At 48.4% G+C, this 26,386-nt stretch overlaps 1 long non-coding RNA gene and 1 gene segment (V, D, J or C); both read left to right on the top strand.

Annotated features, from left to right (window-relative positions):
* The first annotated feature begins 425 nt into the window (after window positions 1-425).
* LOC144299097 (immunoglobulin lambda variable 8-61-like) overlaps window positions 426-26,386 on the top strand; it is a 64,962-nt gene continuing 39,001 nt past the window's right edge. The window contains 1 exon segment of the V gene segment in view: window positions 426-779. Coding sequence covers window positions 662-779 — 118 coding nt within the window.
* Window positions 19,201-22,132, top strand: LOC144299549 (uncharacterized). Its single transcript, XR_013366244.1, has 3 exons — window positions 19,201-19,484; window positions 20,956-21,026; window positions 21,849-22,132. It is a non-coding gene; the product is annotated as an uncharacterized LOC144299549 (long non-coding RNA).

Consider the following 26,386-nt stretch of genomic DNA (forward strand, 5'->3'; position numbering starts at 1 on the left):
ATCATGGAGTAACCTGTCCACATATAAATTTAATGGAATGATAGGTGGACAGGACAATCATACAATACAATCATCAGCAGAACACAAAGGGAATGTAGTTCAACATGCTCCATGAGCATCACCTGTTCACACAATGTCATGCTCATTTCTGATAAAGAGACATCCCTGTTCAGCTCCCTGGGGACTAATGCAACAAGGTCCATGGTTACCTGAGAGGAGACCACTGCCCCTACCTCTATCACAGGGGCTCTGAGATTCCCAGTGTCCTCACAGCTGGAAGAGGCACTGCTAAGACCCTCCAAGACAGAAGAGGGAATGTCACTGGGGAGGGAAGAAAATGTTCCAGGGAAGGGTTAGATTTGAGGTGAAGTAGATATGAGGCCAGGGGGTGAGAACACGTCCATCTCCTCATTCAGCTCTCTGGCTTTCCAGAGAAGAAGCTTGGGACAGAGGTCACTAGAGACAGTATGGTGGTCATTTGCTGAAAGATGTCCTCCTGACACCCAGTGTCTCAGGTCACCTTGCAGTCACTTATGCGTGTGAGGTACCAGAGTCTGCTCATTTCAAAGTCTTCCAGAGGACATGCTGGTGACTCTAGGGCAGAGAGAGAGAGGAAGCTGATTTGCATGAAGTGCTTTCTTAACCTCATAGGACAGGAGACATGAAAAGGTCCAGGGACACCCCATTCCATCCCAGGAGCCTGAGGGAGCTGCAATCTGTGAGGGTGCCCACCATGGCTTGGACGGTGCTTCTTCTTGTGCTCCTTGCCTATGGGTCAGGTCAGGGAAAAGACTTTGCATCTGTGGGGAGCACATAAAACAGGGACTCATGTGACCCTTGTCTCCCATATCATCACCTTTCTCTCCTTTTGATTTTAGGAGCAGATTCTCAGACTGTGGTAACCCAGGAGCCATCACTCTCAGTGTCTCCAGGAGGGACAGTCACACTCACATGTGGCCTCAGCTCTGGGTCAGTCTCTACAAGTAATTACCCTGGCTGGTACCAGCAGACCCAAGGCCGGGCTCCTCGCACGATTATCTACAGAACAAGCAGCCGCCCCTCTGGGGTCCCTAATCGCTTCTCTGGATCCATCTCTGGGAACAAAGCTGCCCTCACCATCACAGGAGCCCAGCCTGAGGACGAGGCTGACTATTACTGTTCCTTGTATATGGGTAGTTACACTGACACAGTGATTTAAATCTATGGGGAAGTGCAGCCAAAACCTCCTCATTGGCTCAGAAAGGCTCAGCTTTTTTTTTTTAATTTTTATTTATTTATGATAGTCACACAGAGAGAGGAGAGAGGCTGAGACACAGGCAGAGGGAGAAGCAGGCTCCATGCACTGGGAGCCCGACGTGGGATTCGATCCCGGGTCTCCAGGATCGTGCCCTGGGCCAAAGGCAGGCGCCAAACCGCTGCGCCACCCAGCGATCCCAAGGCTCAGCTTTAAAGGCAGGAGAGAAAGTGAGATGTGAAAGAGTCAACACCACCATGGGAAGTGAAGCTCCCTGGTCCCATTCTCCTGTTCAGTGGTTCATGGCAATAACCCTATTTATCTCTCCCAGGGTGTGTCCTTCTCTCCAATGTGACCTTCCAAGACTGCTTTCTTCCTCCCTCTCTGCCTAAAATGTTGAGGAGTGGGGCTTCCCTTCCATTTTAGGTAAACCAGTACTGAGACCCAATCTACAGTTTCAATATGGTCTATTAAACATAGAGCCTTGGTAGATCGCATTTTATTCACTAATTAGATGATGAGGACCAAATTAATGTTTTCATCATGTGGAGCTTGATAAAGCTGTAATCCTCCATGTTATACCTCTAAATTTGAAACCACTGTCAGTGTTCATAGATGTATATTTAACAAGCATTCCAAGAGATTTTTATGGAAGTTAGTGTTACGAAGCATCCATTATTGTATTAATATGAAATTAGTTCTGAAAATATCCCCTTAAATGCAGAGAGTAACATCTTCTAACATAATCATTCCCACATCCCACTAACGATACAACCACTGAAAAACAGATGCAAAATTGCAATTCGTTTGTGGTCACAACAGTCTGCATTGGAGCGGTGCATGCTGTGACATGAAGAAGTGAAGGACCATACGTGACCAATAGATGTGAATGTGTAATTAGGCCTGGAGACTGTACGATTTGAGCATCATGGTTCCTGATGACCGTGGGCTCTCAGGGAAATATCAAGAGACCTATGATAGTGTAATTATTACCTGTTTCATGGCTCCTTCTAAATAATTTTTGCAACACTTTCCATTATACTTGAATGGTTTCTATTTATTTTGCTTCAAAATACATTATATATATTAAATATTAGTAAAATCTCATTTGTAATAAAATTAATATTTTAGTTCTTTTTACATCAACAATGATATTAGAGGCACATGGGTGGCTCAGTTGGTTAAGCATCTGTCTTCATTTTTTTAAAAAGGTTTTATTTATTCATGAGAGAGACAGAGAGAGAGAGAGAGAGATGCAGAGACGCAGGCAGAGGCAGAAGAAGGCTCCATGAAGGGAGCCTGATGTGGGACTCGATCCCGGGACCCCTGGATCATGTCGTGGGCCAAAGGCAGGTGCTAAACTACTGAGCCACCCAGGGATCCCCAAGCATCTGTCTTTAGCTTAGATCATGATCTTGGTGTTCTGCGATTGAGCCCCCCATCGGGCTTCCTGCTCAGCTTTGAGCCTGCTTCTCCCTTGGCCTCCTAATTGTGTGCACTCTCTGAGGTCAGAGATCACTCTGTCAAATACGTAATAAAAATATTTAAAATCAAAATAAAAAATAAACAATGATATTAAACGTCAAGGAAAACTACAGCCAGATAAAGCGGAGCCATGGACATAATTTACGCACTGTAAATTATGTTTAAGGAATGAGGAGTTGCTTCGTTTAACTCATCTGGCCAGCACTTGCACCAAGTTATGTGTTCATATTTGCTGTTGACATCCTCGCCACAAGGATAACTCCAGGTACAAAGGCTTCTCTAGATAATTCCTTCAAACATTTAAGGAAGAAATAATGAGAATACTACAGACAAGCAGGGAGGAATGAACAACATTGAGTATACATATAAAGCTTATGTTCCTCATTTATTATACCCAGACTCAATTTTCAAAATAAAATAAAGTCGTTGTTCAGATTCTTCTTCCATGACAATTTAAAATGTGTCAAATAAGTTGTATATATAACGTGTACTAACAAGTGACACCGGATTCATCATGAGTCTATTCTCCATTATCTCTTCAGTGTTTCTATGTCCTAAGAAATAGCAAAACAAAATAAAAACAAAAAAAGGTTGTAAGGGATCATGTTCCCTGGCTTTCCAAATGTCATAAAACCAGAGTCTGTGCTGCTAAGTGTTTTTCTTCTGAAATGAGGACAATGAACCTTTCTTTGACTTTATCCCCCTCAGATCCTGGACCATCTCAGCAGGGGGCCATCCTCCCCAGCATGGATTCAGCACCTCCAGGGCACAGAGCAGGGCCCTCCCTTCCCTCCCAGGCTCCAGTGCTCAGGAGTGGCCAAGGTTCACTGCGTCTTAGGCCTGAGCACTAGGATTTGGGATGTTGTGTGAGGACACAGACCCTGGGAAATTCCATTCTCAGAGCTGGATGGGATCCTTTTCTCAGCACCTGAGACTTCAGTTGTGCAGTTGAAGAGAAGGATTCAGTCAAAGAGGGAATTTGAGGCCTTTGGCCATGAACCCTTTTATGTGATATGAGATTTGGGGGAAGTTGCACCGTTAATGAGAAGATGCTCAGCATGCATCAGGGAATTTGGGTGATGTGGGTGAACAGATGTGATCAGATATGAACAGATGTGAACAGACCTCTTACCACAAATGTACACAGAGAACTATTGCACCTGTGTAAAGATTTCCCACATAATATGTCACTGGGGGATTACACACTGAAACAGTGAGGTAGCACCAGACTCCCATCAGGATGGCTAAAATTCAATACCACGTCAACATCAGATGGTGCCCAGGATGTGGGGCAGCAGGAACTCTCCTTCACTGCTGGGGGGAATGCCAAATGCCCTAGCCACTTTGGAAGATGCCTGGGCAGTTTCTTGCAGAGCTAAACAAAATCTTAATGATACAATACAAAATTCATGCTCCTAGGTAATTCTATAAATGAATTACTTATGTTCACCCAAAATATGTCCCTAAATGTTTATTCCTGTTTTGTTGATGATTGTCAACACTAGAAATCAACAAATATGTCCTGCAAATGGTGGATGGGTAAAGAAATTCCAGTATGTCCCTACATGGAATGTGATTCAACAATTCATCAATTCATGGAATGTGATTCAACAATTCTTTCAGGGCAGAGGAAGACATGGGAGAGACTTCCATGTATATTTCTCAGTAAAAGAAAGCAATCTGAAGAGACAAAAACAGTGAGCATTGAGGAATGGTGGACAGGAGCCCTGGGCTCCAGCTCAGCCCAAGGTCCACATGTCTCTTGCAACCACCAGAGAGCAGTGGTGCTCCCTTGTACATCCCCTGGGAGTGTCTGTCTCTAGGCCTTTTGCAGGTGCTCCTGTGTCACTCCTGGGTGAAGCCCTACCCCAGACTCCTATATTCTCTTTTGCTCAGCTGGAGCCTGGCTTAAGTCAAGGAAAGAGCTTGCAAAACCTTAGGAAAGAAGAAAGTTTGCATGAGAAACCTCCCCCAAAAACGTGAGTATCAGAGGAGCACAAAAAATGGGTTGTAGGCTCAGGCTTGGATGTGGGGCTCAGGATCCAGAGTTGGGCGGTCTCTACCCTGTTCCTCACGATCCTCCCTCACTGCATAGGTAATTTCCACATACCCTGGGCAACAAAGCAATACCCCCTGGAGATCCACTGGGTCGAATAACAAAGTCTCCATTACTAGTATTTTGCTCTAAATCCTTCTCATGAAGTCAAACTCTCCCTCTTCACTGATGACATGATACTCTACATAGAACACCCAAAAGCCTCCACCCCAAGATTGCTAGAACTCATACAGCAAATTGGAAGCATTGCAGGACACAAAATCAATGCCCAGAAATCAGTGGCATTGCTATACACTAACAATGAGACTGAAGAAAGAGAAATTAAGGAGTCAATCCCATTTACAATTGCACCCAAAGGCATAAGATACCTAGGAATAAACCTAACCAAAGAGGTAAAGGATCTATACCCTAATAACTACAGAACACTTCTGAAAGAAATTGAGGAAGAGACAAAGAGATGGAAAAATATTCCATGCTCATGGATTGGCAGAATTAATAGTGTGAAAATGTCAATGCTACCCAGGGCAATTTACACGTTTAATGCAATCCCTATCAAAATACCATGGACTTTCATCAGAGAGTTAGAACAAATTATTTTAAGATTTGTGTGGAATCAGAAAAGACCCCGAATAGCCAGGGGAATTTTACAAAAGAAAACCATATCTGGGGGCATCACAATGCCAGATTTCAGGTTGTACTACAAAGCTGTGGTCATCAAGACAGTGTGGTACTGGCACAAAACAGACACATAGATCAATGGAACAGAATAGAGAACCCAGAAGTGGACCCTGAACTTTATGGTCAACTAATATTCGATAAAGGAGGAAAGACTATCCATTGGAAGAAAGACAGTCTCTTCAATAAATGGTGCTGGGAAAATTGGACATCCACATTCAGAAGAATGAAACTAGATCATTCTCTTACACCATACACAAAGATAAACTCAAAATGGATGAAAGATCTAAATGTGAGACAAGATTCCATCAAAATCCTAGAGGAGAACACAGGCAGCACCGTTTTTGAACTTGGCCACAGTAGCTTCTTGCAAGATACATCCATGAAAGCAAAAGAAACAAAAGCAAAAATGAACTATTGGGACTTCATCAAGATAAGAAGCTTTTGCACAGCAAAATAAACAGTCAACAAAACTAAAAGACAACCTACAGAATGGGAGAAGATACTTGCAAATGACGTGTCTGATAAAGGGCTAGTTTCCAAGATCTATTAAGAACTTACTAACCTCAACACCAAAGAAACGAACAATCCAATAATGAAATGGGCAAAAGACATGAAGAGAAATCTCACAGAGGAAGACATAGACATGGCCAACATGCACATGAGAAAATGCTCTGCATCACTTGCTATCAGGGAAATACGAATCAAAACCACAATGAGATCCCACCTCACACCAGTGAGAATGGGGAAAACTAACAAGGCAGGAAACCACAAATGTTGGAGAGGATGCGGAGTAAAGGGAACCCTCTTACACTGTTGGTGGGAATGTGAACTGGTGCAGCCACTCTGGAAAACTTTGTGGAGGTTCCTCAAAGAGTTAAAAGTAGACCTGCCCTACGACCTAGAAATTGCACTGTTGGGGATTTACCCCAGAGATACAGATGCAATGAAACGCCGGGACACCTGCACCCCGATGTTTATAGCAGCAATGTCCACAATAGCCAAACTGTGGAAGGAGCCTTGGTGTCTATCAAAAGATGAATGGATAAAGAAGCTGTGGTTTATGTATACAATGGAATATACCTTGGCCATTATAAACAACAAATACCCATCATTTGCTTCAACGTGGATGGAACTGGGTTTTTTAAAAATTTGTATTTATTTATGATAGTCACACACACACACACACAGAGAGAGAGAGGGGCTGAGACACAGGCAGAGGGAGAAGCTGGCTCTGTGCACCGAGAGCCCGACGTGGGATTCGATCCCGGTTCTCCAGGATCACGCCCTGGGCCAAAGGCAGGCGCTAAACCACTGCACCACCCGGGATCCCTTTTTTTTTAATTTTTATTTATCCAGGAACTGGAGGGTTTTATGCGGAGTGAAGTAAGTCAATCAGAGGACAAACATATGTTCTCATTCATTTGGGGAATATAAATAATAGTGAAAGGGAATATAAGGGAAGGGAGAAGAAATGTGTGGGAAATATCAGAAAGGGAGACAGAACATAAAGACTCCGAACTCTGGAAATGATCTAGGTGTGGTGGAAGGGGTGGAGGGCGGGGGTTGGGGGTGAATGTGTGACGGGCACTGAGGGGAGCACTTCACGGGATGAGCACTGGGTTTTATTCTGTGTGTTTACAAATTGAACACCAATAAAAAATTTTATTATAAAAAATAAATCCTTCTCATGGCATTCACTGGATCAGGGACAGATGAGATAAACAGATAGATTTACATCACCCAACAAGACCTGGACTTCGGATTGTTGCAAGATCTCCTCTCATGTGAGTCCTCACTGCCAGAACCAAATCCCCCTCCAGGAAATGATCTTTCAGACATTTGCCTTTTATTTCTAGAACCAGCTCCATGGAGAACCAAACATCAGAAATCCCATGTAGAACAGGGGACAAAGTGGCCTCTTCTCTCTCTTCCCTATACAATATCCTTGGCCCTGCAGTTTCTGGATTTCTGTGTGCTTCCAGAATTCAGATGATGTGAGCTTGTGCCCACCCACCATCCTCAAGGTCACAATCTCTGGGATGCAGAATCCCAGTACCAGGAAACACCAACATCCTGTATGATTCGGGTCCTGTCAGCGGGGCAGCCAGGAGGTGCCCTGAACACCTGCTCTCCTGGGAGAAGGCTGATTCTCAGGAATCCCAATGGCATCTCTCTCCCTATGAGCAGATCATCCCCTGACCATCCCTGGGCTCAGTCAGCACCTGTGGCTGATCAGTATATTGATTTTGGGAGTCCAGCATCAGTCCTATTCTCACGGTTCTCAGAGTCCATGGTGACGTGGAACACACCCTCCCAGTACTCTCAGGGAGGGTATTGTCACTCTGTGAGTCACCCCCCTGACACTTCTAAAGAGGCTGGACCTCTGTGGAACCCTTCTTTCCCAACTCAGGACCACATGGTCTCCCTTATCTCCACGTCTCCACCACACACATGTGGGACCTTTGACAAAAACTTTGGGGTGCAGCTGGCCTTGGTATTGGAAATCCCTTCTTTTAGTTATGGGTGGCTGGATGAGCAAGAAATCTGTCTTGAACATGCTGGATACCAGGCAGAGGGACTACAGCTGTGTCCACCCCAGAGTCAAGTCTGACCTCAGATTGCTCTGCCCTGGAAGCTCTATGTGTGTGTGGTGCCCCATGGCTGACATGGCTCTGAAATTTGTAGGCATAGGCTCTCTTTGAGTTTCCTTAGCCATCACTTTGGACTTCTCTGCTTGTAGAAAAAAACACACAATATTAAACTTATGACCAAAAATGAGAAAGATGATTTTATAAAAATGTTGTAGACTCCTTTTCAAGCAAGAACAGAAGGCCTTCCTTTACAGTTGTTGTTGCATCCAATTGCTTAACCAGACTTTTCGTCCATATTCTCTCTGCACTAAGCACAGATCTGGGAAAGGTGCATAGTGATTCCACCTGCAGCCTCACAATGACTTTGTCACTGAGTTTAAATCAATCTCCCTCGCAAGCATTTTGTGTGAAGGAGCCCACATCCTTTTTAAATGCCCAGTTGACTGAGGGGCGACTCACACATCACTCTGTCCCTTGGTCTCTGTCAGAGCAACTTCAGCAGTCACACCTGTCTGACAAGAACTTCCAGCATCTTTGCCCCCTGTGCTCTGATGTCAGCGACACTCGCAACCTCATGAGGCTGGGCTCCTGCAGTCTTGTGACCATGTGCTGGGAAGAGTCCCTAGGAGGGAGTCCCTGCCCACTGTATGTGGGAAACTATGGTGACAACCAATTGCAAGTAGAGACAGATGACAAAGATTCTCAGTATATTATCTACTAGGAATGAATTCATGGGCTTCTACCCAAAACGTGGACAGATTTCTCCCTGTCTCCTCATTGATGTACAAACCTCCGAGGAAGGAATCGTCTAGAACTCAGGGAGGAGTCACATAACAGGAGAGAACACAGCATCTTGCACAGAAGGTTCCAAATGTCCATAGAGACCCGTCACTGCTTTGGACTTGATCCTATCCAAGAGGACTTTCTAAAGAGACACCACCTCAGTCCTGACTCAAGAATTCCCAAGGGGCTATGAACACATTTCCCCATGAGGAGTCTAGGTAAAGCAGAAAGTTTGTCCTCAAGTTATGGGAGGTTACATAAGGGGACTCCTGACCTGGCCCTAAAGCAGTGGACAGAGCAGGGGGGAGGCACCCTTTGTTTTAGATGGGCTCCGATCACCAAGTCACACAATAGTGTATCTGGGATTGGACACCAGGGAGTGATGGCGTCTATTTCTGAAGAGTCAAGGATGATTGTACCTGGGACCTGCCACAAGGAACTGCCTGTGCCCTCTGCTCAGGGCTCACAGCTGGGACCTCCCTACCTCAGGTTTCTACACAGCCCTTCCCCTCCCCTGCCCACAGCCTTCACATCCTTAGGCTGAGGGACCTGACCCATGGCCAGGGAGGGGTCAGAGAGCTGGGGTCTCATTTGCATGGGAGGGCCCCTCCCTCTCTCAGGATGAATTGGGGAAGGGAGAGATGAGGGGAGGCTCTGCTCAGTTGTGGGACCACAGTAGGCAGGATCAAGAATGACCTCCACCATGGGCTGGTCCCCTCTCCTCCTCACCCTCCTCGTTCACTGCACAGGTGACTGGATGTGGCGACAGTGGAAGGGGCCCTGGGAGGACGTGTGCCATCCTGCATCTTTCTCTTGTCTCCAGACCCCATCACCCTCTCTGTGTCTCTCCCCCTTGCAGGGTCCTGGGCCCAGTCTGTGCTGACTCAACCGTCGTCAGTGTCCAGGTCCCTGGGCCAGAGGGTCACCATCTCCTGCACTGGAAGCAGCTCCAACATCGGTAGATATAGTGTGAGCTGGCTCCAGCAGCTCCCGGGAACAGGCCCCAGAACCATCATCTATTATGATCGTAGCCGACCCTCAGTGGTCCCCAATCGATTTTCTGGCTCCAAGTCAGGCAGCACAGCCACCCTGACCATCTCTGGGCTCCAGGCTGAGGACGAGGCTGATTAATACTGCTCATCCTATGACAGCAGTCTCAAAGGTCACACGGTGCTCCAGGCCTGTGGGGGAAGTGAGACAAAAACCCACTTACCCATCTGCAAAGTGAGGGAGCACCCCAGAAGCTGCCTGCTTAGGCTCCCGCTGGGTTTCTGCTTAAGCTTGGCCTGATGCTCTGATCCAAGGTCCATCCTCAGAACCAACCTGGGATTGGAGACTCCTTTATCGTCTCTGACCTCAAAGTCACTCAGAGTAGCCACATTTGTACAGAGTCTCAAAGGATACAGATAGTTTTGTCCTCATGAGCGGGGACAGTTTCCTCTAGACCCATAACCATTAACTTATCTTCTTCTGATTTTTCAGTAAATGAAACACTCATAAGTCATGAAGCTGTCATGGTCCATCAGCCCTGTCCCTGCTCTGCTGATGCACATGTCAGCGCTCTGTGCAGCTGGGATCATTATCCCCTAACTTCAACCAGATGACTAGTTCTCATTATTTGATGTTTGCATGGGACACATAAATTAATGTCACACTCAAAATTATAAACGGTAAAAAATAGCTTTCTAGAGAAAAAGCCCAATGTGCTTGATTAAGGAAATTTTTTTTCATATTCTCCAGAGAGGAAAGCAATAAAAAATCTGCAGATTGATTTTTTTATACCACCTATAAAATGACCTGAAAGAGGTAAGAAAAACATCTTCCAACATGATGGATATACATAGAGGGTGATATTAGTCAATATTTAAAGGAAATATCAGAAAGGGAGACAGAACGGGAAGACTCCTCAATCTGGGAAATGAACTAGGGATGGTGGAAGGGGAGGAGGGCAGGGGGTGGGGGTGAATGGGTGACGGGCACTGAGGGGGGCACTTGACGGGATGAGCACTGGGTGTTATGGTATATGTTGGCAAATCGAACTCCAGTAAGTCTGGGCCCCAAGACCCCCCATCTGCTATCAGCCCCAGACCCCCAGAGTTCAGGAGGGTCCCCCAGGCCTCTGCCCAAGAGGACACCAGGTAGAGGATGGGGTGTGGAGCAGTGACCAGAATTATGTCCTCCTCCTCCCATGGTCTGAACGAATGAGAGCGAGCCCCCAGCTCTGCCTCCCTGTGGCTGGAGTCCTGGGGATGTGCAGGTGGTGGGAGAGGTTGGGGTTTTTCTCCATCCCCACTTCTTCATGATGCCTAATATCCTGGGCACTGCAGTCTGACCTTGGACATTCAGCTCATGCTCCTCCATGACTCCTCTTCCCCACTGGGGTGTTAAGGTTTGCAAATACCCGCCCCCCAACATATGCTCACTGTCTTCAACCCTCCATGAACATTCCCATGGGGACACCGAGAGGGGCTGGTCTCACGTCATCGACATCCAGCTCACACCTGGAGATCTAGAACAGTGAGTAGGACTCACAGGCCCACAAGCTGCAGGCACCTTGCAGGGATGGCCCCCAGAGCCAGCCTGGACTGAGGGATGCTGCCTGAAGGTCTCCTGTCCCTGTCCGGTACCCAGAGAGGGGGCCCAGGGTTCTGTCCTAGGCCCCTGTCCCCCTGACATGGCCACACCCACCCCAGGGCCTTACTCTCCAGGCCTGCACACCAGCCTCCTGCTGTGGGCCCTGCTCCTGCCACTCAAGGTCAGGGTTCAATAATGCTGAGCCAGGAAGTCAGCGTTTGTGCTCCTTTCCCAGATCTTCTACTTCATGCACAGAGAAGCCTCTACTTACCTGAGGTTCTCCTGCAGTGACACCAGCACCCTCTCATGGGCTCGTCATAGCAGAGACCTCTGTACTCACTATCCTCTTCCCCCTTCTCACCTCACCTTCCTCCTGGGAGCACAGTCGCTGACATCCCTGCCTGCTGTGTTCTTGCCTCAGTTGTTCTGCCCCAATCACGTGGTTTCTTCAGTCTTTCCCTGTTCTGTGTTCCCACCCATCTCAGGGTGACATTGTCAGCAGATGATTTTCTCACCTGTGAAATCACCACGTCCCTTCATGGTTTGAGCATCTTCATGCCCTGTTCTCATTTTCTCTTCTGTGTGCAGAACACGGTCACTCCTCTCTCAAAACAGACATGAGTACCTTCCCTTGAGGAGTTCCTAAATGTCTCAGAGGGTGGGATGATTTCACCCTTTCATATGGTTTGTGGTTTATATAAATTCTTATACCCACAGGAGTGCTTCTTTATGGATGACTCTTCCCTCCATGGGGGAGCTCTCAGATCACAGACACTGTGTCCATGTTCTTTACATCAGGCCTCACAGGCTGCTCCACACAGTCCTTCAGGTCACTGATGAGTGCTGGTGACAGAGCTCTGGATATAAACTTCAGGACATGAGAACCTTGAGAGGGACATGTAACCCACAGGGCATACATGCATCCCCTGGGCCCTGCAGGGGTCCCTCCATGCTGGGAGAGCCCCTGTGGCCTCAGGGTTGGGCAAAGGCTGAGCTGCCCTCTGTGCCCCTGGTGATACCCAGCACCCTGGTGCCCTCAGGGCCTGGCAGAAGCTCCTGGGCAGGGTCTTCTGGGGGTTTCCAATGCTGCACACATCACCCCCTCCTGAGTCCTGGTGCCCTGAGCTTCTCTATCCTGTCCTTTCCTTCCCTCCTCCCTCATAGACAAGGGGTTCCCTTCAGGGATGCATAGCAAAGATGCAGTGGTGGGGGAAGCATTTACACTACTTGGTTCCCATAATCCTTGTGTATTTGGTCATCACCCTGTTCCTTTTGTCACCTTATGGCCTCCAGCTTTCTTTTCAGGACCCCTCGGACTAAGCCCTCAGGCTTGTGGTTAATGTAGCATGCACATCCTTCCATTGGGGTAGGGAAGGCTTCCGTCAGTCCTGGTTGTCTGCGAATGTCTCCACACCTTGTACAAATCATATATGGTCTTTAGGTGACATGGAAAAAACAGACCCACCACCAGTTTTCCACCTGTTTTTCCAATTGACCTCACCTGTGTCTCTCCAGGCATTCCAGAATCTGTGGCATCGCCCTCCATCCACCTGATACTCTGGACCATCCCTCCCTCTCCCACAGCCTGGAGTCCAGTTAGTCAGCTCCCACTGTCCCACCTGGGGACACAAGCCCCTGCACCCTTCCCCATTGCCTTGGCTGTCACGATTCTCCAGCCCCTCCCTCCTCCTAAGGACCCTTCTAGGTCTCCCTGTCCCACATTCTGTACTAGGATGTCCACTGAAGCTAATTCTCTGATGAGCACCCCTGAGGACAGGCACAGCTGGGATGAAAAAATATTACAGTAAATGGAGGTGAAGGAAGTCACAGAATGGCCCTGCACTGGTCCCTGCTTGAAGACCAGGCCCTGCTCTGTCCCCAAAACCCTGGCAGCTTCATCAGACTGTTCTGTGTCCTGTCAACCCTGCTCAGGAAGTGCCCAGCATTCCCACCCTCTGTGTCCTCCTCTGTGAAGATATGTGTCCCCCCCCCAACAGCTCCCACTCACACTCAACACATGGAGCCAACCCACCTCTCCTGGACTCTGTCCGCAGGGACAGAGACCCTCTGCTCTGTGTTCCCTGTGCCTTGTCCTCATCTCCACAGCAGTTCCTGTTCTCCTGGAAGAGGACTGCACAGATCCCTCCCACTAGAACCCAGGCCATGGAGGAATCCTGATTAGAGACAACACTCCAGGACCTTTACCAATCCCTGGAGGGTTACTCTTACATGATGGGAGCACAGGAGTCAGAGAAGCATAAGAGGAGGCTTGCCTGGGGTGGGAAAGAAGGGGAGTTGCCCAGAGACCAGCAGGGGGAAGTAGGATGGAGTCTGGGGGTTTCTGCAGGACAGGGGTCCCAGTTATGCAATCCCTCCTCTGACACAGTCCTGGGGCTGGGTACCTTGCTTTTAGTGGCAACTAAATAGTCATGTCCTCTCTGAACTGGGATGGGTACTTGGACTTGGGCCGGTGTGGGTCCCAGCAGCTACTTCCTCCAGGCCTACCAGGGGGAAGCTAGTGCATCATCAATCCTCCCTGTCACAGGACCACAGAACAGTAAGTGCACAGGAGGGAGAGGCAGGGGTGATCATATTTGCATGAGCAGCCCCTCCTCTGTGAGGCCCTGGGACAGGGGATAAGACAAGGCAGGGGCAGCCCAGCCCCAGCTCTGTGGCCTAAGAAGGGGCTGTGCCCCCATGGCCTGGATCCCTGTCCTTGTGCTCTTCTGTCACTGCACAGGAAGGGACAGGCACCAGTGGTAGAGGGGAGACCCCAGCCTGAGTCAGATCCCTGTGGCTCATCTCCTCAACCATATGCACCCTGTCTCTTGTCTTCATTGTGACGTGTGTGTGTCTTCAGGTTCCCTGTCCCAGCCTGTGATGACCCAGCTGTCCTCCCTCTCTGCATCCCTGGAAACAACAACCAGACTCACCTGCACCCTGAGCAATGGCTTCAGAAATGACAGCTGTGTAATAAGTTGGTTCCAGCAGAAGTCAGGGAGCCCTCCCTGGTGTCTCCTGTACTATTACTCGGACTCAAGTACACATTTGGGTTCTGAGGTTCCCAGCTGCTTCTCTGGATCCAAGACAAGGCCACACCCACACTGAGTAGACCCATCCCTGGGTGGGTCTAGAGCTCCAGCCCCACTGGAGGCTGATGCACAATTGCAGCCACAATGTCCTGAAAATAGAAAGAGCAAGAGAACCCAGTGCTTCAGGGAGGGATGTCTGTTCCCCCAACAATTTGAACAGCTGAGATCAGATGAACTGAGCTTTAAGAAGGGGACATTCTTGAATAGGTATTGCACCAGGAAGTTTGACGTCCCCCTGCCTCAGGACTAGCCAGAACAGGAGTGAATGTAAGGTTCCTGCATCCCATTCCATTGAGGCTGCTGAAGAGAGCAGAGTGGCATCAGCAGGAGGACAGTGCAGGAGTTTCTAGCAAGCTTATTCTTCCAGAAACATCAATTTAAAGTAGATCCACAAGGCAAATTCTTCCAAGAGAGCTGAGGATTCCAGTGAGCTGTTTCAGCCCCTGGGTGAAATGAGACAGAAGGCAAGGTGCTTTGAAGGGGGAAGGGAAGAGTTTCACATGGTGCCTGTGAGCTCTGCCCAGATCGGGGGCCCAGCTCAGAGGTAATCCCTTCCCCTGGAGGCAGGGTGAATTGTGCCCCTGACCTTACTGGAGACCAGAGCCTCTGCCAGCACCCAAGCCAGGCCAGCTCCCATGGCTTCCAGGTCCTATATGTCCTAGGTCCTGGCCCACTACTGTTCCTTGCCAGCTTTGGGGGCCTCCAAAACCCTTGTGACCCCAGGGTGCCCAACTTTATCCAGAGCCCCAGGACATCTGTTCCTTTGTGACCTCAGCCTTTCTGTTTCCCCAGATCAAACAACCTAAGAGAAGGGAGGCCCCTCAGACCTAGAATCTCGACTATGATTGTCATCAACCTCCATGCAAGGGTAGCTGCATGTACCCAGGGGCCAGAAGCTCCACATGAGATGCAGGATCCCACCACTCCAGGAACAGCCCAAGCCCTGTGGTCCCAGGTGCCAAGAGGCTCCTGTACGTCCAATCTCCTGGCCCACCTTCATTTCAGGCTGACTCTAAGGACCTAGCCTGCAGACTGATTCCTCTTGACACAGACACCAACTGAACTCTTACCAGGCCAGAACTTACCAACCTAGACACAAGACCACTCCCCCACTGTGGTCCCCAAACCTGGTCACCCCTGTAGATGCTGAATCTCGGCCCACTCCCATGGTGCCAGTACCCAGGCCCATTCCTCCAGAAGGTGGAAATGGACATGATGGGCTTCCAGGTACCAAGTAAGGAAACCACAGGGAGAAGGTGGGAGAGGGCAAATTCTGAGCATGAGACAAGTTCTTTGAACAAATAAAGCGCAGAGAATGAGTAATCTGGGTGATTATTCATGTTACCCTCAAGAATATATAGGTTCACCATTTGTAAGAAAATGTTACCTATTGAGGTACCTATTGATAGCCCAGAATATGAGCATTAATTTATAATCTCCACGTTTCAACACAATCCTACTAAAGTCTCCACTGTAAAATATGTGAAACCAAATGAGGTTTGTCCAAAAAATAAAAGAATCTGTATGGGGAAAAATTAATGATGGAATCAATGAATGAGGGTCCCAATGTGTCCCTACAGTGTAGACTATATTCTAATACAATGTGGCCTGATGGGAGCCACTGTACTGTGCATCTGTGAACACATTGTGCTTCTCGGATTTGTCATTGATACAACAAATATGTTGGTACAAAATGAACAACGGGTAGTAGAAGGGAAGGTGGGCGGGGGAAATGGGGTGACTGAGTGACGGGCAATGAGGGAGGAACTTGATGGATGAGCACTGGGTGTCATACAATATGTTGGCAAATCAAATTCCAATAAAAATACACAAAAATAAACAAAAACGGGAGGTTAAAACACAAATACATTTCTGTGAAACATGTGGAACTCATGCTTTTAAGGCCCAAAAGATGGAACCCATTCTGAGAGTCAGACCTGGCCATGCCAATGGAGAGGGAACTGGTGAGCCCTGGAAACCAGCTGGGCTCTCAGGGCTTTGGGTGTTACTGAAGTATGTGCCCTGTGACCAGGAGGGGGCGCTGAGGGACTGCCCTGTGGTCCTAAAGGGCTGCTCAGTGAGGACCCTTCACCCAGGGTGCCTGGGCCTGAGAACTGGGTTCTGAGCTCCCTGATGGGGACTCAGCATCTGTGTCCCCTCTGGCCTGGCAGTCTCCCCTGGGGGCCTGTGTGTGGTCTCAGCAGGTGCTTCCCCCCAGAGCTCTCCCCAGGGCTGGAGCCACCTCCATCCTCCTCAGTGTGTGGTGTGAGCAGAGCTCCAGGATCAGGGACCAAGGAGGGGCTGAGCTGTCAGTGAGTGGAGCCCATGTGCATGGACAGTCCTTCCTGTGGCAGAGGGAGGAGGAGAAAAGAGAGCCCGGGGCAGCCCAGCCCACTCTGGGACCAGAGGCTGTGTCGCCCTGGCCTGGACACCTGAGTGAAGCCTAATATCTATGCCACAGTCATGAGAGGCCACCTGCGGGGAGACTTGTCCAGATCATAGGTGGAGAGTGGACAGAGCTCTGAAGACAGGACATGAGTCCTATGGCTAACGGCCATATGATTCCCATGTCATGCAGGGTGGGGTGGTGTCAGGATGCCAGAAGGCAGTTGAGGCTTTTTTCTTAGGGCTCATGCTGGATCAGAGCTGGGAACACCACCTGGCACTGACTGTGGCCTCTTCTCAGGTTTCACAGCTGGGACCTCCCTAACCACACCCCAGCCCCATATAGCCCCTCCCCTACCTACCCCCCTGACATCCTCAGCAGAGGGACCTGACCCAGGGCCAGGGAAGGGTCAGAGAGCTGGGGTCTAATTTGCATGGGAGGGCCCCTCCCTCTCTCAGAGGATGAAGAGGGGAAGGGAGAGACAGGGGAGGCTCTGCTCAGCTGAGAGACCACTGAAGACAGGATCAGTGATGACCTCCACCATGGGCTGGTCCCCTCTCCTCTTCACCCTCCTGGCTCACTGCACAGGTGACTGGATGTGGGATGGGGGAGGGGCTCTTGGAGGGCATGTGGGGTCCTGCATCTTCTTCTTATATCCAACATCACCCTCTCTGTGTCTCTCCCTCTTGCAGGGTCCTGGGCCCAGTCTGTGCTGACTCAGCCTCCCTCAGTGTCCGGGTCCCTGGGCCAGAGGGTCACCATCTCCTGCACTGGAAGCAGCTCCAACATCGGTAGAGGTTATGTGGACTGGTACCAACAGCTCCCAGGAACAGGCCCCAGAACCCTCATCTATGGTAGTAGTAACCGACCCTCAGGGGTCCCCGATCGGTTCTCTGGCTCCAGGTCAGGCAGCACAGCCACTCTGACAATCTCTGGGCTCCAGGCTGAGGATGAGGCTGATTATTACTGCTCATCGTGGGAAAGCAGTCTCAGTGCTCTCACAGTGCTCCAGGCCTGTGGGGAAGTGAGACAAAAACCCACTTACCCATATGCAAAGTGAGTGAGCACCCCAGCAGCTGCCTGCTTAGGCTCCCCCTGGGTTTCTGCTCATTCTTCAGTTGATACCCTTGCCCAGGTGCATCTGGGGGACCCTCCTGGGAATGGAGACTCCTTCACGTCTCTGACCTCAGAGTCACTCAGAGTAGCCCATAATACACAGAAGGTATCAAAGGAAAGAGACAGTTTTGTCCTCGGGACCAGGGACAGGTTCTTTTAGGCTAGTTTACATTCACTTTTCATCTTCTGATTTCTCAGTAAATGAAACACTCTTAGGTCGTGAAGCTATCATGGTCCTTCAGCCCCATCCCTGATCTGCTGATGCACATGTCAGCTCTTTTTGTAGATGGCATCATTATTGCCTTAGCTTCAACCAAATGACTAGTTTTCCTTATTATTTGTTGATTGCATGGATCACATAAATCAATGCCACTATCAAAATTATAAAAGGTATAAAAAAAAGCATTCCAGAGAAAAACCACCATGTGCTTCCTTATGGAAACTTTATTCATAATCAGCAACCCTGAAAGCAATAAAAAAATTTACACACTGATTTTTATACCAGCTGTTTATAAAATGATCACACTTGATGTAATGAAGATGTCCTCAAACATGATGTATATTCGTAGAGGGTGATATTAGTCAATATTTAAAGAAAATAAGTACTCAAGTCCAAAAATATGCATAAGTATTAACTGCACATTTCTTTGGGAAGAAGAACATACCACAGGCTACACTCCACATCATTGGAATCTCAATGTATTTTGGAAGAGGTGGGAATCTAGAGGTCTTAAGGAGGCCAAGTATTGACAGCAGGGGGAGGAAAGAGGAGGGTGAGTGTGTGAGGTGACTGCATTCCTGGTGATGTCACTCTCCTACAGGGCCCATTGAGGGCGGCCACACCACTGCTGTGTTGTCACAGCTCAGTAAACTCTACCCCAGAGAGACAGCACCTTTGTACAGGCAGAGAAGGTCATCTAGGAGTCTGGGATCCATGACGGAGCTGACAGGGTGACATCATCCCAACCACTGCTCAAGGAGGTGTGACCCCCTGTCCTTGAAAGGGGGAGGACAGGAAGGAAGGGACCTGAGGGAGTTTGAACAGGCAGTTAGAAAAGGGAGCAAAGAAACTTCACATGAGCCCCTTAGTCCAGATGTCAGAGTGTGTCCGCAGGGCGGGGGGGGGGGGTGGTCAGGCATTGTGATGTGTCAGAGCCGCGCCTGGAATTGAACCATGACCTCCGTGGTCATAGAGGGTGGGAGCCAGCGTTGTCCCTTCAGGAACAGAAGGTCTTGTGTAGTGAGGGTCTCAGCCTCTCTATAACCAATGTCAAGGTCGGATCTGCCCTTGTGGATCTGGTGATGACTGCAGGAGGTCCTTCAGCTGCAACACAGGAAACTTTGAAAAATAGAGCTTGGTCTTCTATAAACCTGTAATTATAGCACACACCTGGGGCCACAGACAGAGGAGATCGTAGAGACAGAGCGAGCCTGTGGCCTCCCCACCAGGAGTGTGGATAGAGGCTCCGCTGACAGATAAGGAGCTGGGGTGAGACACAGAGACAGAGAGAGATCAGGCTTCAGGGACCCATAGTGGAGTCCATGGGGGCAGCATCCCTGATGTCCTTGTCCATGTGCTCCCTGCCCTAGGGATCGTGCTGACCCTGAGCCTCACTCTTATCCTGGAGAAGCAGTGGAGCAGTGGAGACAGTTGGAGACAGTCCCCAGGGAGGAGCCACAGCAGGGGACTCTGAGCCATTTGGGTTCATGAGGTGCAGCCTCAGGAAGGCTGGGTGTGACTTGGTTATGGCCTGTCTTCCATGCAGAAGGGGTCAGGACCCAGAGCACTGGAGGCAGGGGACTCTGCTCTGGGTTCCTGTCCCCTCATCAGTCAGGGGGTACCCAGGCTGGGGCAGCAGGGGACTGGGGCTCTTCCCCTGGGGTCCATGGGTTGCTGGCACCTAGAAGGCAGCTCCTGTGTGTGTCTAGGTCCAGGGCCCACCTGCTGTCAGATCCAGGCCCCCACAGCTCAGGAGGATCCTCCAGGGTCCCTCCATGACCAAAATCAGGGAGAGGAATTTGGGGCGGAATTGTTGACCAGGATATATTCTCCTCCTCCCGGGTGCGGAAGGGCTGAGAGAGCCCCAGCTCTGCTTCCCTGTGCCTGAGGTCCTGGGGATGTGCAGGTGGGTGCAGAGGTTGGGGTTCGTCTCCACCCCCACTTCATCGTGCCCACTGTCCCTGGTACTGCAGCCTGACCTTGGACATTCAGCTCATGCTCCTCCCTGAATTCTCCTCCCCCTGGGGTGTGAAGGTCTGCAAACATCCCCCTTACAAATGCTCACTCCCTACAGCTTTGCCTGCACATTCCCGTGGGGTTCCAGGGACACTGCCTCCAGGACTCCTGTCCCCCTGCTGTACCCGGGGAGGAGGCTCTGGGTCTGTCCCAGGCTACTGTCCCCCCTTCCTGGTCACACCCACCCTGGGGCCTGCTCACCAGGCCTGCACACCAGCCTCGGGCCATGGGCCCTGCTCCTGCTGCTCAAGGTCTGGGGCCCCCATTTCTGAGCTAGGAATTCAGTGTTTGTATTCCCCAGATCTTCTACTCTTTCATGCACACAGAAGCCTCTCCCTACCTGAGGCTCCCCTGCATTGATAGCAGCACCCTCTCAGGGGCCTGTCATAGTAGAGACCCTGGTTCACACAATCTTCTTCCCCCTTATCTCCCTGCCTTCCTCCTGCTGCACAGGCCTGAGAGGCCCCTGGGAGCACAGCTGCTTGCATCCCACCTGCTATGCCCTGCCTCAATTGCTCTGCCCTGACAACTTGGTATCTTCAGTCCTACCTTGTCCTCTCTGCCCTCCCATCCAGGGAGGAGATCCCCAAATGAGGGGATCTCATCGGGGAGGTGACCCAAATGTCACCTGGTGCTGGTGCTTCTGTGAAATCACTGCCTTCCATCCTGGTTTGAGGATCCTTATGCCCTGCTTTGATTTTCTCTTCTATGACTCTTTGTGCAGGACACGGTTACTCCTCTCTTGAGATGAACTTGAAAGACCCTCCTCTGAGGAGCTCCCGAAATGTCCCACAGGTGGGATAGGCTCAGTCTTTTGCATGACTTTTATTTTGTAGACATTCCCACAGTCACAGGGGTGATTATAGCTAGATGACTCTTCCCTCCATGTGGGAAGCTCTCAACCACAGACAGTGTATCCATGTTCCTTGCATCAGACCCCACAGGCTGCTTCACACAGTATTTCGGGTCACAGGTGTGGATGTTAACCTCAGGACACTGAGGACCCTGAGTGGGACATGTAACCAGCAGGCGGCACTGTGCATCTCCTGAGCCCTGCAGGGGGACCCTCCCAGCTGGGGGATGCCCCTGGACCTCAGGGCTGGGCAGAGGCTAAGACCCCAGCAGCCTGGAGCCCTCACTGCCTGGAAGAGGCTCCTGGGCAGTGTCCTGTGGGGGTTCCCACAGCTGATCTCTCCACCCATCCCAGTTTCCCACTCTGAGCAGAGCGTGTTCAGCCTTCTTGTCCTCAGGTCCTACCTCTGATCCTGAATCACTAATCAAGTAGAGTCTGAGAGTCGGGCAGAAGGTGCAAAGTTGCATAAAAAGCACTTTCATTTCTCTGGGTCAGCAGTGAGATATGACACTCCTGGGAAGGCCAGTCCCACTGTGGTGGCAGGGTCTTCAGCAACATGGGGTAGATACCTGTCCTCCTCCTGTTCCTGTCTCTTTGGTCAGGTAAAGACAAAATCTGACTTCTGGGGGAGCTTCCAAGATGTTAACAGCCCCCACGACTGAGAACCTTCTGGCAAAAATGCTCTATCACTCATGCATGTCCGTGTTTGTAGGTACCCTGTCCCAGCCTCTGCTACCCAGCCACCCCCTTCTCTGTGTCTCCAGGTACTAAAGCCAGACTCACCTGCACCCTGAGAAACACGAAAAGAGAGGTAGGACACAGGAAGAGGGAGAAGCAGTGTCCCTGCAGGGAGCACGATGTGGGACTGGATCCAAGGGCCCAAGGATCATGCCCTGAGACAAAGGCAGATGCTCATCCACCGAGCCACTCAGGAATCCCAACAAAAACTTTAAAAACAAAAATCTTGGATTTCCTCATCTTGTCTCTCCTTTACTACACACACTATATGTTTCACATATCATACTATTGTCTTTTTTTAAATAATAAAGTTATTTTTTATTGGTGTTAAATTTACCAACATACAGAATAACACCCAGTGCTCATCCCGTCAAGTGCCCCCCTCAGGGCCCGTCACCCATTCACCCCCACCCCTGCCCTTTTCCCCTTCCACCACCCCTAGTTCGTTTCCCATAGTTAGGAGTCTTTATGTTCTGTCTCCCTTTCTGATATTTCCCACACATTTCTTCTCCCTTTATGTATACAATGGAATATTACTCAGCCATTAGAAATGACAAATACCCACCATTTGCTTCATACTATTGTCTTAAATCCTACATTTTTTAGGTTTTGTTTTGTTTTCTCTTTTTTTCTTCTTTTCTCCAAAACCAGCAATTCTGTGGGATGTGGTACCTACTGGGTGTTCTACAGTGTATGTCAATGCAACACTTAATTTCTCTGTCCAGAGATTGTGTCACATGCACAGGATCAGAGCTCAGTCCCTGGACATGGCTACCTTCTTTGATTCCAACAGGAAGGAATAGCTTACCTTCTGTCCAACTTGGGTAGTAATCAGGAGTTCTCATGATTCCCTCTTCAGATTTGATTAACTTCGTAGAGCAGCTCACAGAACTCTGGGAAACTCTTTCTTCTGTTTGCCAGTCCATTAAAGGACCTGATAAATGAGATAGGTGAACAGCCAGGTGGAGAGACACCTAGGGCTAAATCTGGGAGTGACTTATGTGTAGTAGCTTCTCTACCTGCGAAGTTGGGATGTATTACGCTCCTGGAATGGATGTGCCTACCCTCTTGGATCTCATTCCCTCTTTGTCAAGGATGAGGCTACACAGGTGTATTTTCCCAGCCTCAGACCAGGGCTTGATTTCTCTAGGGACCAGCCCCATCTCTCTAGGGAGCCACCCAGGAGCCCATACAGAGTCCCTTCATTCAAACAAAGATGCTCCCAGTGCTCTTGGCACTTAAGAATTGATGATGGTTTCAGGCGCCAGGAACCAGCGGTAGTCTTGACTGTAATTTCTAAGATCTCACAATAAGATGTCTCAATTGAAAATGGCGCCAAGACAGTCAGGCTCATACCCACATCTCATGCCATAAAATCTGACTCTTGTGTGACTGAGGACACAACCATAGCCCGTATGTTAACAACCACCTTGATCACAGACAGAATTTCAAAGTCTAAAATAGCTGTCCATGCTCCTTATTGTTAACTGTTTGAAGAAATGAATAAATGGCGGGAGAAGGGACACATCCCAGTATAGAGCTTTCAAGTAACAGGTGCATGCAGTTAGCACTGTGGGATGTTAGGAATAATCTCCCCTCATAAAGTGTGGACAAAGTCCCCAAATCAAGAGGAGTCTGAAAAAGTGTCACAGTGAGAGATGCTTAAAGAGACTTCAGAACTAAATGTTGCAAAGAATCCTGAACTGGATCTGAGAAAATCAAAGAGAGATAAGGAAAGCATGCCTAGGAGAAACATGTTTACTACTGCATTATTTTCTGAAGATATTGGATTCTTACTGAAGATCCTGGATTCCTTACGAAAGTTCCAACAAGGGATGCCTGGGTGGCTCAGCAGATGAGTGTCTGGCTTCAGCTCAGGGTGTGATCTTGCAGTCCCAGGACCCAGTCCCACATCAGGATCCCTGCATGGAGCCTCCTTCTCCCTCTGCCTGTGTCTCTGACTCTCTCTCTCTCTCTCTCTCTCTCCCTCTGACTTTTATAAATAAATGAAATCTTAGGGGATCCCTGGGTGGAGCAGCGGTTTGGCGCCTGCCTTTGGCCCAGGGCGCGATCCTGGAGACCCGGGATCGAATCCCACGTCGGGCTCCCGGTGCATGGAGACTGCTTCTCCCTCTGCCTATGTCTCTGCCTCTCTCTCTCTCTCTCTCTCTGTGACTATCATAAATAAATAAGAATTAAAGAATAAAATCTTTAAAAAAAAGTAAATGAAATCTTAGAAGAAAGAAAGTTCCAACATGAAATCTGGAGATACTCCCTGAGTTCATACAGGTATATTTGCATGTGACTTTGAGGAAATGCAAATTTCTGTTCAGGCATAACCAAATAGTCAAAATATCTGTGTAGGAATTTAAAATAAATACTGGTCTTGCCAGGATATAGAAAATACCCAATGAGAAATTAAGGTGGGGATATAACAAAAGGAGCAAATGATAAAACCTGGCACAAAATCCCAACAAAAAATATATGACACAGTTATGCACAAACACCCACTTTACTCAGAGAAACCTATGACTATAGAGAAAAAAGATATTATTCACTAGTAAATGTTGAGTCTATATGATTAAATCACTTTCTTATATCACAAAGTCTATCTGAATCTAAGGATGTGCTCTATTACATATCTTGCAAATTTTTACCAAACTGTGATCTTTGAATCATGGAGCATTTTCAATCCTAGAATATGTTCATTTTATTCCGATGTCCTGAAGAACCCTTACAGGACATTCAAACAGGGTAACTAACAAAAGCCAGTAAACTGTCCCCTGGAAAGTGGCATCCAGCATGGCCCTATGTGTCCTTCAGCTTTTTCTAGAATCTCATGTGGGAGTCACCAGCCTTTCAGTTGTTATGCTGAAGGTTAAACACAAATGTGTCATTTATTTTACCCAATGATAATAGGGTTTTTCTTAATAATAAATTTATTTTTTATTGGTGATCAATATGCCACCATACAGAATAATACCCAGTGCTCATCCTGTCAAGTGCCCCCCTCAGTGCCCGTCACCCATTCACCCCACCCCCCGCCCTCCTCCCCTTCCACCACCCCTAGTTCGTTTCCCAGAGTTCGGAGTCTTTATGTTCGGTCTCCCTTTCTGATATTTCCCACACATTTCTTCTCCCTTCCCTTGTCTTCCCTTTCACTATTATTTACATTCCCCAAATGAATGAGAACATGTAATGTTTGTCCTTCTCCGATTGTCTTACTTCACTCAGCATAATATCCTCCAGTTCCATCCATGTTGAAGCAAATGGTGAGTATTTGTCGTTTCTAATGGCTGAGTAATATTCCATTGTATACATAAACCACAGCTTCTTTATCCCTTCATCTTTCATTGGACACTGAGGCTCCATCAATTGAAGAGACTGTCTTTCTTCCAGTGGATAGTCCTTCCTCCTTTATCGCATATTAGTTGACCATAAAGTTCAGGGTCCACTTCTGGGTTCTCTATTCTGTTCCATTGATTTTTGTGTCTGCTTTTGTGCCAGTACCACACTGTCTTGATGACCACAGCTTTGTAGTACAACCTGAAATCTGGCATTGTTATGCCCCCAGCTATGGTTTTCTTTTGTAAAATTCCCCTGGAGATTCGGGGTCTTTTCTGATTCCACACAAATCTTAAAATAATTTGTTCTAACTCTCTGAAGAAAGTCCATGGTATTTTGATAGGGATTGCATTAAACGTGTATATTGCCCTGGGTAACATAGACACTTTCACAATATTAATTCTGCCAATCCATGAGCATGGAATATTTTTCCATCTCTTTGTGTCTTCCTCAATTTCTTTCAGAAGTGTTCTATAGTTTTTAGGGTATAGATCCTTTACTTCTTTGGTTAGGTTTATTCCTAGATATCTTATGCTTTTGCGTGCAAATGTAAATGGGATTGACTCCTTAATTTCTCTTTCTTCAGTCTCATTTAGTGTCTAGAAATGCCATTGATTTCTGGGCATTGATTTTGTATCCTGCCACGCTACCAAATTGCTGTATGAGTTCTAGCAATCTTGGGGTGGAGGCTTTTGGGTTTTCTATGTAGAGTATCATGTCATTGGCGAAGAGGGAGAGTTTGACTTCTTCTTTGCCAATTTGAATGCCTTTAATGTCCCTTTGTAGTCTGATTGCTGAGGCTAGGACTTCCAGTACTATGTTGAATAGCAGTGGTGAGAGTGGACATCCCTGTCTTGTTCCTGATCTTAGAGGAAAGCCTCCCAGTGCTTCCCCATTGAGAATTATATTTGCTGTGAGCTTTTCATCAATGGCTTTTAAGATGTTGAGGAATGTCTTTCCTCCTTTATCGAATATTAGTTGCCCATAAAGTTCAGGGTCCACTTCTAGATTCTCTATTCTGTTCCACTGATCTATATGTCTGTTTTTGTGCCAGTACCACACTGTCTTGATGACCACAGCTTTGTAGTACAACCTGAAATCTGGCATTGTGATGCCCCCAGCTATGGTTTTCTTTTTTAAAATTCCCCTGGCTATTCGGGGTCTTTTCTGATTCCACACAAATCTTAAAATAATTTGTTCTAACTCTCTGAAGAAAGTC

The sequence above is a fragment of the Canis aureus genome, chromosome 27, assembly GCF_053574225.1.
Source record: "Canis aureus isolate CA01 chromosome 27, VMU_Caureus_v.1.0, whole genome shotgun sequence".
Taxonomy (NCBI): Eukaryota; Metazoa; Chordata; class Mammalia; order Carnivora; family Canidae; genus Canis; species Canis aureus.